General features: G+C 39.2%; 1 protein-coding gene across 1 annotated transcript in view; it reads right to left on the reverse strand.

Annotated features, from left to right (window-relative positions):
- Positions 1-10,517, reverse strand: part of LOC116842087 (head-specific guanylate cyclase) — a 100,260-nt gene extending 89,743 nt beyond the window's left edge. The window contains exon 1 of the mRNA XM_032810791.1: positions 10,281-10,517. Coding sequence (XP_032666682.1) covers positions 10,281-10,517 — 237 coding nt within the window. The remainder of the gene's footprint in view (positions 1-10,280) is intronic.
- Positions 10,518-11,440: the final 923 nt, after the last annotated feature.

Here is an 11,440-nt window from a genome sequence, read left to right on the forward strand (position 1 = left end):
AGAGAGAGAGAGAGAGAGAGAGAGAGAGAGAGAGAGAGAGAGATAGAGAGAGAGAGTGTGTATAAATTTCAATGTAAATCAAACATCATCTTATCGAATCGCATTAATTTAAATTGGAATTCAAGCTAAATCTGATATAATGTTATCGTTTTGCACTTATAATTTTAAACAGCGCGTGTTGTATTGTCGTATGATATACTGAATTTGCTACGCCTTAATATTAGAACTACTATGGAAGTTAAAATGACTCATTTATAATTACTTAAAAAATTACGCAAGTATAACAATGCGTTTTATATTACTAATTAATATAGAGAATAAAACTGAAAATAGTAAACATTTTTTCCTTGTACTTTTTTTAAAAAAACCTGTTATTTCGACCGCTTTGATAGAAATAGCTCGTTAATAGTCGGTAATTCTAGCTTTAACGTGTTAACAATTTCGAAATATTCGATGTAAAAGTGATAGATATACGTTAAGTCCGCTGAGATTTGCATACTACAAGGCGCACGTTGCAACGTCAGTTCGAAAAGTTGGATCTCTCCCCAGCGTAATTTATTATTTATGTTCCAATAGGGATAAATGTAAATCTCCAACATATAAACCGCTTGAAACTTAGTGCCAAGGTAATAATGTTTAAATTTATCAGCGAAGAAAGCGATTCAGTGTATGTTTAATATTGAAGATAGGCGGAACTGTGAAGAAAGGTGAAAATTCAATAAAACTTCGCCTCGGTTTAAGAAAGAGAAAGAGGAAAGACCTAAAATTTACGACAATAAAGAAGCCTTATTAAATTTTTCGCGAGCATCTTTCTAGAACGCAATTTTCAGCGCCGCCGCCGGAAATTTTATTCAACCTCACGTTTCCGCTCACGTTTCTTCTTGAAACTATTCGATGCGGAAGAATATCTGCGACCACTTATCGACCCCGGCATATTTCTTGCCGTAATGGCACCGAAAGCGCCGTCCCTGAGAGGAATCGCGCGTTCCAGGATCATTCGCTCGCATTCGAGGAGCGTCGCGCAATGAAGATCATCCATCACGCGAGCGGCCTGTCGTAAAAACGCGTGTTATGCAAATGCGTCGAATCGATCCGCTATATTTCCATAACATTGCGATAGCGTGGCCAGAAAGTAACGCGGTATCCGATGGAAGTACATTTACGGCCCTTACGATTACTCGACGATGTCGGTGGGCGCTGTTAGAAGCGACGGATATATCGATCGGTTCTAAAGACTATGTTTTGCATTGCAACGAGCGCGTGATTGAGCTCCTGCGAGCTATGGCTCCAGGTAGGATAACGTTATCGTCGGTGGGTTATTACATCCCTTTCTTTTCGGGAGGTAAGCCGCGAGGATCGCTGTGCTAATGCCGCAGTAATACTCGTGCGTCACAGACAGCGATTCACATGTGTTAGTAGTTACGGTAATTCAGGTGGTATTACACTGTATAGGCGCGTGTTCTCTCTCTTCCTCCCTCTCTCTCTCTCTCTCTCTCTCTCTCCCTCTCCTTCTTTCAATTAATAATAATTCCCGCGGTTTTTCAGCACGTACGAGAGATCGCGGTGATATACATTTTTAGCCGTGCAATTCCGCATAATCTCATAATGAAATCGAGATTCGGGCTGGTGAACGCGAGAAGTCGCACTAATCTCCATTTAAGTAATATCCGATAATTCCGGCTAATACGCCAAGCTTGAACGTGTATGTAATTAAAATTTCCTGGCGCTTCATCTCCGTTCTTTTTCGCGCGCGTGATGCAAAATTTCAACTTCATGCGCGCGACAGGCAGTGAGCGTATGGGCTTTCAGCCGTGCTCTCCAAGTTCTGAAGTGGCGCGATATAGAACGCCGTGGTTATCGTGGCAACTGCATTCATGATCCCGTGAATTTATACGCAATATTTGCATCCGGGCGGCGAATGCGCTTTTCGTGCAGGAAACTCGAAACATTAATATTACGCGTCGGGCTATGCGCGTGCGATGTGACGCGGCTCCGATTCCCGGCACAGAAACATCGCGTTAAAAATATCCGCCCGACATCGAGCGAAATTTAATAGAATACAGCGCATCAAATTCGAAATATATCTATCCCGATCGGCGTTGCTCCGGATACGACGTTTATTAAATCGTAATTAATGTTCTCGTCGTCGTCGATATTGCGTAATTATTTTACTAAATCCCCCGGCGCGAGAGACGAAATGTTGTTCGGTCTCCGGTATCAACTACGATCTCCCCGATTAACGCAAGCCGCACGATGCATCATAGTGCTTCTAACTCCTAGCTGACGATCGAGGTACACCATTATTGGGTCAGGCACGATAAGTAAGTTACGTGTTACCGGAGTTTCTCGCGGACTGCGAATGGGCGTTTCTCACGACACAGCATTTAAGAAGCCGCCCGTTAGAAATGGCTCGTTTAACACCCGCGCTCTCGGGATTAGGCGGGATAATCCGCTTAATGCTCGTTTACGAGGCACGCTTTTAGACGCACAAAGGAATTTCTCGAGGTTCCTCTGTAAAAAATTCAATACTCTGACGAGTGAGGAATTGCCCGTGGACTTCACGGCGCACTTTTCAGCCTCATTGTCATTTTCCTTCTGTTTCACGGCTTCTCTTTCTTTTTTTCTCCTCCTCTTTGTCTCGGCTGCCATGCGCTGTCCTCTATAATCGCGCATTCGCTAAAGAAAAGGTTGGCAGTGGGGCAAGCGCGATAGCCGAAAGGCAAAAACGATACAACGGTTCTCGTTAGATTAATTGCATTTGGAATTTGCAATCTACCACGGCTCGTCTATTGTATACGCGGAATTCAATTTCAACGACGCACTATCCCAGTTATATTCGATACGTTTACCCGTTTTTTCTTTTTTTTATGCAACATAACTACGTGACTGTCTGTCCCTGTTGATGTTTCTTCGTACGTCGATACAGTGGACTTACGTCAGTTTTAATGTTTAATGTTCGCGTGGCGTTCAACTGGTGAAAAGCTGTCACGGAGTATCGGCTCGTCTCGTATTCTCTTCGATGAGAGTGAGCGAGCGAGCGATGACATTCATTATCTCGAGGTAGCCTGGGAAAGTGCTCACTTTTCCTCCATTCTCTCTCTCTCTCTCTCTCTCTCTCTCTCTCTCTCTTTCTCTTTTTCTCTCTTTCTCTCTCTCTCTCTCTCCCTTGATTCGAAAAGATGAAAACGGAAGTCGATAGAAAGATGTCGCGCGCCGCGGAACTGCATTTTGCCGGTTTAATAGCTGTGCTGCACTGAGCGCTTCTCTTACTTTCATACGTCTGTTTTCAAACTATGAGCAGCGCGTTAATACTTTGTCACATATATGCCCTTCGCGATTACTTATACATCCGTTTAAGGAAGCAATTTGCTGTTTCCACACTGTTCGTGTATGTAGGAATATTTGACCGTGTGTACACGTTTCAAAGCAATCTTGTGTTCTCCACTCACCTGCCGAAGTAATTGCTCTTGACCCTTTTAGTCTGAGGCTGCGCTGAATTCTCATTTCCGCTTCCTCTCGAGACACGAAGCTGGTCGACTTCTCTCTCTCTTTCTCTTCCTCTTTTTTCGAAAAATCGCAATACATGCAGTTTCGGATGTTTATCGTTGCAGCGCGAAATATGAGAGCGTTTAGTAGCTGACGCAAAGTAGCAGAATTATCTTCATGCCGACACACGTGTGCTGCATTTGTATGCGCGTACTAATTCCACGAAATTCCGTTATCGGAGCCGTTTCGTGGACATTTGTCGATTTTCATAACATTATACAGTAGCAGCGCATCGCAATCGCGAGCGCCGAGATTTTACTCAAGTAATCTTCTTTTTACGGCTAAATTATTCGTGTTATTGTGCATTAGCAATCGACTCTTCATGTTGAGGCGATAATTTTCAAATAACCATACTTAATGAGTCGCAGTTTATAGCGTCACGTTACACATAGTTATGTGAAATTTTTTATATATATCGCAAGCATGTGCGATTTTCTTTTCTTGAATCGCAATGCAATACGCAGTCGGAACTTTATTGCAAAATCGTGTCCGCAATTTAAAATTATTCGTCATTTTAATTATTTGTTTAAATTTCGTTCAACGTACAAGTTATGATATTTTATACTATCTAATTTTTAAACTTATACATTTAGAAGCATAATGAGATTATGTCATTATAACAATCTTAAAATGTTAAGTTACATTATTTCTTTTTATATATTTTATATATAATATATAGTTTTCAGAAAATTATCAAAGATTACTACATTTAATACTGATTTTCATTAATATTTTAATAAAAAGAAGGTTTAATAAAAACGAAAAGTGTCAAAAAGTAATTATAATTAGTTAAACATGTAATAACACATGTTTATATATTGCATGTCTTAATAGGTCACTTTTAAAAGCGTTTGAAAATTAATAATTTCGGAATAAACAAGTTTTGTTAAATATCTCCCATTTTATTCCCTATAGAAAACACACACACACACACACACACACATATATATATATATATATAATAAGATATATAATATATATATATATATATAATAAGATATATAATATATATATATATATATATATATATATATATATATATATATAAGATTCAGTCATGTTTTTAAGATAACATCATTTAACCCTTTCACTGCCATAATTCTATTTTTTAGCTGATTTTTGTGATGCTTTGCATTTTTACGTTTTTTAGGACGCTGACTACGAATCTCAAGTCAGATTAAAAAATTAAAAATGACGGATTCAATGTGGTAGTAAATCTGCATATGAATATGAATATGTTTACATGGTGGTGGCCCCCATAGCCACGAATCTATTATCCGCTTGGCAGGTATAGTTTTCTCGATCAATGTTGTTGTTCTTGCTGCTTCCTCTTCATCGAGTTTTTGGCAAGGAATACAATTACAACCATGTTGTGGACCACAGATTCCATCACAGCACAAACAAGATAATACTTTCATACCACAATAATAACGCCCATTATCACCTTAGAGAATATTTATGAAAAAAATTAATATTCATTACAGTAGTCGAGTAAAATAGCAATAAGGCAATAACCACCACGTAGTAGTAAATTAATGCAAATCTCAATAAGAGAGTAAGCGTTAAGTTTATATCTTCCGTTTGCTGATTACGAATATAAAACCAGATTTTAAAAATTCAATATGATTCAATATGTGTGTGTGTCAGCATTTATTGATGAATTGAAGCAAATCTGAATATATAAACATTAAATCTATGTTTTTAAAAAATGTGATTTTGAAAATTAAGAGGTGAAAAATTAAGTTACAATATAAAAGATATGAAACATAAAATTGATATGTGCGGAAAAAGAAAATTTTATAGACATAGTAAAAAAGTAATTTATTTATAAAAAGTAATCTAACCTGCAAAAAAAACTGAAAAATATATATTGTATTACAACATATGCAGAATCTCTGGTAAAATTTTTAGCATTTAATATGAAATATTTTTCGAAAATCCATTTTTCTTGAAAAAATCACTTTTTTTATTTTAATATGTTATAAATAACTACAAGTAAACAATTGCATGCAAGAACCTTGAGAAACATATAAAGTAAGTATTTCTACATCAGAAAATCCCAAAATCATGATTAGTTTCGCAAAATTACAAATTTTACAAAATAAAAATGAAAAAAACAAATGTGAAATATACTTCCTACTAGCAGTGAAAGGGTTAACGGGGTTTTTGGTCTTGAGAGTTTAAAATCGACTTTTTTGCATTTTTTGAAAGCTAATAGTCTTAGAAATAAACCACATAAATATCATCTGGGAAAAATAAAAATTAGCCATACAGGTACAATACAGATACAATAAATACAGGCAGATGATATACGAATTGGCGTACGAATGTTGGCCGATTCAAGTAGCGCACGCCTGCTGGCTTCTTTATCTTCGATCTCTTTTGTCTTGTGAATAATAGAATGTAAATATATGTATGTAAATATACATGCGTTGACAATATTCTATAATGTTAAGAGGACACAATTTTTTTCCACTCTAGGCGTTTTGTTTGGAATATTGTAGAAAGCGAATACACGAAGACGCAAACATATATATAATATATAACACATACACACACACACATACACACACACACATATATATATATATATATATATATATATATACATATAATATAATATATATAATGATAATCCATATCTATGCCAGCAAAAGGATAGTTGAAACCGCCAATTTTTTAGCCGTCAGTATATTTAATGATGGCTTCATGAGTATGCTTAAAATTATGGAAACAATTGGCGTAACACAGCCAGTAGCACAGTCTACAACTTAGCTATTTCACGGTACGAAGTCCGTCTCAAACACTTGGCTCATCGAGCGTTCTTTAGTTCAAAGGAAGTGAAAATTGCCGCTCGAGAGGCGAGGACAATCCAAGAAAAAAAAAATGAAAAACGAAATATATGAAAAAGAAGAAAATTCTCTTTATGGAGTACACTGAGAGAAAATTATATTAAAATCAACAAATATTGCTTTGAATATTGTTTATTTAAATCAGGTAAACAATATTTTATTTAAATAAAGAGAATGTAGATTTAAATAAATATATTAATGGACCCCATCAAGGAAATATTTGTTAATTTTAATATAATTTTTCTTTTAGCTGAATAATGATAAGTCTAATAGTTTGTATGTATTATCGTGGGAAAGTTTAACACAACTTTAAACGCTTTTTTCTCGAAATCATATTTTCATATATGGTGTGTGTGTGACCACGATTAAAAAAAAGAAACTACTATTCCGATTGTCTTATGGTTTTATATTTATATTCAACAAATATACCGTTATTGTCTAAACCACGATCAATGATTTGACCCATTAATGGTGGTTCAGATTAATAACTTATGTTAATTTTTCATGTTTTTTGGGACCGAAATAAAGGAAGAATGAGTAAAAATGAAATTTTTATTCAAACTGCTGTTATATTGAAAATTTGCATGCGATATCAATTATACTGTTTCATATAAAAATTACAAGTTTAGTCATCAAGAAAATCGCGGTTTTTATTTTTAAACTCATTGCAAGGTCTTTAAGATGGTTATCGTTTGATTGTGTTCGCAATGCAGACCTAACTTTTCCGCCATATTGTACTAATCATTGGAAAACAACGGGATATAAAATACAATGAGATATAAAACAATGAGATATAAAATATTTTTTGCAATATATTTTTAATGTACTTTTAGAAAATATATCACTTGTTAACTATATCTCCATTTTTATTCACGAAAAAATTCACGAAAGTGAATTCAGCTTTCAATATCAGAAAACTCATTTAACTTCATAATGCTTTCATTTTTAACTATTCTTTCAAAATAAAACTTCTGTTCTTTTATAATGGACATCTCAAAGAATATTTTGATGTAATACAAAGAGAGAGTTGATTTATGTATTTTTATTCGTTTAACACATTTATTTAAACGGTTTCTGTCATAACCTAGATTGCCTTATGATTAAAAATTATAAAATCATCCGCGATTTAAAATTGTATTTGCAATATAAAGTCGCGTATGATTTAGAATTATATTTTCGAAAAGTGTGATGCGATATACTGCATTCATTGCGATTCTTAAAAAAATGACATGATACACAATTTTATAAATCGCACTTTCCTAAGTATATCTCATGGAAAAAAGAAGAATTTGTTATCGCGAAGTAGCTCATAGCACGCGAAGATTTTCGTTCGTTGCGCTTCAAGCTCTGCAGCTTCGGGAGTTGAAGGGATCTGTCGATTAGAATCCTATATTAGAAAAGCTATCTTATATTCCGTCGCGCGGAATTAAACGGTTCTCCTTTCACATAGTCTATTGTCTCGCTTGAACTCTTGCAAAAGTTCAATCGATAATCGAAACCTCGGGCCTGATTTGTCGCGTCGAATCTCCGTGTCATTAATATCTATCCAGAGTGGCTTTAATCTGACACCCAAGATTTTAAGCGCAATCCGTTACTGCTAGTCTGAAGATTTTCTATGTGATCGCATTTATCGCGAGAAATGTCAATCGAAATGGTACAGCGAGAGTACTTTGCGGTTGGCAGCGCGCTTAATTTCGCGCTCCATTTCGACTTTCTCCACTTTGTCAGTTAACAAGAAGTTAACATGACTGGTTGTTGCGCGTTTGTTTCAGCGCTGACGGAGGCTCGAAGAAAGCGCAGCTTGTCTTTCATGAAGCAGAGTCGCATCCTTCGTGCGAAACTGTGACATAATGCGATGCGATGTAGCTCGACGATGAGTATCGCGAGATACATTCGATTTCACCCATTAATAGGAACTTCGCATCGCATTTTCCTTCATGTCTAATTTCGCAAGAAACCACACATTTCCACTCGCTTCGTCGTACATGCGTGGAAGCTGATAGTAGTGGGCTCTGTATGTGGTCTCTCGGATTTGCACCCGACGTTATCGCCTTAAGTGCCGCGCGTTCTCCTAATCTGCCATCAAACGCCGTTAACCCTCTGAAATACCAATGACATTTGCCAACTACAGATACGATCATGGAAGGGGAATCAAATCGATATGATTGAATCGCTGCACAAAACTCGCTGAATTATCGCAATTCAATAAACAGAAGCGGCATGATGCTACATCAGCGATATGCGTGCACGATTCATCGACTGATTGAAGATAAACACACGTTCTCTAATAAAACAATATATCGTCGTGCACTTTTGTTTGTTTAGAGAGAAACACATCGGTTGATGTCGATCTGATCACGTTTACGAGCTATTATTTATGATAATCGGATATGCGAACTAGAGATACATTTCAATGAGATATCGCATTTGTAGTTGTTTATTGTGCAATTTACAACGTAAGTTCTCCGAAGCCGCGTGGGCATCACGAAAGAAGTGTGGGTTAACAGAAGAGTAGACTTCCGTGCCAAGTTTAATGTGGAACGCTTTGGTAAGAAGCTCTGTGCCCTCTCAGGACAAGGTTTGAAAACATTGGCCGTTCGCGTGAGCCGCTAACGCGGTTTGCCTCTGCGCGCGGAGCAGGAACTTGAAAACTCCTGCTTTCTCTAACGGGGACGGCAGGAAACTTTTCGCTGGATTTATTACATATTTCCGACCTAGTTCACAATGAAAAACAGCCCCGATCCTCACGGCGACTTCCGTGACCATTTAACGTATGGGAAGTTTGACAGCGATTTCTGTCTAATAAAAAGGGAAGGAACGGGAGAGTTCGTACGTCGTGATAAATAGCAATTGGCGTAATCGTTATCGCTCGTACGCCTCCAGCGGAACAACGAGGTTGATTTCTTCGGGCTATTAAACGGCTCATCGATATGCTTGACGAATGTTGCCGATTTGTAATATTTGCTTTTCGTTTTTTCAAACACAATCGAATTGAGGCGAAAATACCGCCCGAATTTACTCTCTTTGCGAGATTGTTAAAGTTTGTTCTAACGATCTTGGCTTAATAAACGGCCATAAATACGCGTCATTGTATGTATATTTGTGGCGGAGAGATTTCGTAGGGTGATATCAAATAGGCAGTAGTAGCAAAATATGCTAAAAATGTTGTTGACTCACGATTTACTTAGCGCTCTCCGAAACGTAGCCGGTTAAATTAAGGCGAATGTCGCCTCGATTTATCCCTCCGACATTTAGGTCGTCGTGATAAATATAAATTCGACCATCCAACGGTGTGTAGATACTGCCCATCAAAACGACCCCAATACGGCGTCTCGTTTATCACGATCGTGCCCTCTTTGAAAACAGAACTCGGTCGCACTCGTATCCACGGTTATAGCGGCTTTGAGAGAGCGAAAGTAAAGAGCGAAATTCGCAGCGGAGAAGTGTACACGGACGACAAAGTGGAATAAAACCTCGGACGAACTAAACCAATTGCGTGTCACCGCCTGCACTAATCCGACTTTGAACTCATCGAGAGAAAAGCCGTACAAGACCCGACGTTGCTTTTTCAAGCGTCAAAGCCGTCTTTTTCCTAGGCGGTTCTGGCACTTCGCTTCCATCTGAAAGTTTGTGGACGACGGCGAGTGCAACGTGCAGTTCATCCGTAGTTTAAGAGTTACCCTAATACATTTACTAATACTACGAACGTGTATTAGGAACTTGCGTTACATGGATGGCGTTAACCGCGCTGCGGCGAGAGTACGCGCGTGCATGTGTGTGTTTGCGTATGTGTGTGTGTGGGTGGTATGAATGTACGGTAGTATGCAAGCGAGCATGTGGCGAGAAGTAATCTAGAAAAAGAGATTGCTCTTTATTCAATACCGAAGGGTTAGTCAGGACGATCACCGCGGCTCTCAAGTGCTTCAGATTAAGCGTCTGTGTGTCCTCGAGCTCCTCGTTGTCCTCTCCCAGGAGCGACGACGTTATTTGAACCGATGTTTGCCGCGGTGGCTTGCCTCTCTCATCCTGTCTGATTCTTGCGAGCCTGCGATGGTCCTCTTCTATGTTTCTCTCGTCTTTGTGGGTCGACTTGAAACGTCCGGAGAATGGACATGCCATCTTGTAGATAGGCTGTGCAATTCGGTATACTGTAGTCCAGTGAGTAATTCTTCCAGAGTGTCAACGAGGAACGAGAGAGCATTCGGTGTTAATTAACAAGAGACATGCCGCGCGCGCGCTCAGTTGTGTTTATTGGCGATCAGCTGGTAACAACTGCGGCTTCCTTCTCCGACAGCGTACCCTCTGCGCCTCCCCTGACGCGATGTGAACGTGGTGCTCCTTTGTGCGAATGTTTGTTGCAGCTCTCTCACATCGCTGTCCTAAACGATACGCGGACACGTGATTTTTCGAAAACTCGCCGTTATCGTGGCCTTCGTAAATATCGCCGTCGTCGTTATTATATTTGCAATCCTCTCCGTGATATTGCTGATAATATCGATGCTGGTGATGACCATTAAGGGGTCCGTCATTCTCGATTGTCCGATTATTGCCTACCGCACACCGCTGAAGAAGCCTCTTCGTCACCGTAATGTTCTTGGCGCACACGCTATCCGGCGTCCTCTACCACGGTCGTTGGGCCGGACGCAATGCACGCGGTTGCATATTAACGTGGAGACTCCTGGCCTGCGCCCGTTTGCCCTATTGAAATCCTCTCACTACGTTTCGCAGTCGTTCTCACTGTAGTTTCGGCCCTTCGGCATCGAGATGTCCTTATCAGTCTCCCTCCAACGACCTCTTGCTTTTCCCGCGATGTTATATTCGAGTTGCAAGAGCGTGATATCAACAAACTGTAATTCGCGCGCGAATTTACTCCCCGAGGGTTGCCACGGCTCACGCGACGTGACGGTGGATGAACGCTGAACGTGACAACGACTACGTACGTTACCGTCCCGGAGCGCGTGGCGCCATACTGCTCGCGGATTGACCGAGGCGCAACGAGCAACGCTCAGGGATGGAGAGGAGAGCGACGAGGAAGGCAGGAA

Source organism: Odontomachus brunneus, unplaced genomic scaffold (genome assembly GCF_010583005.1).
Source record: "Odontomachus brunneus isolate Ranch 3 - 2012 unplaced genomic scaffold, Obru_v1 Obru_scaffold_002, whole genome shotgun sequence".
Taxonomy (NCBI): Eukaryota; Metazoa; Arthropoda; class Insecta; order Hymenoptera; family Formicidae; genus Odontomachus; species Odontomachus brunneus.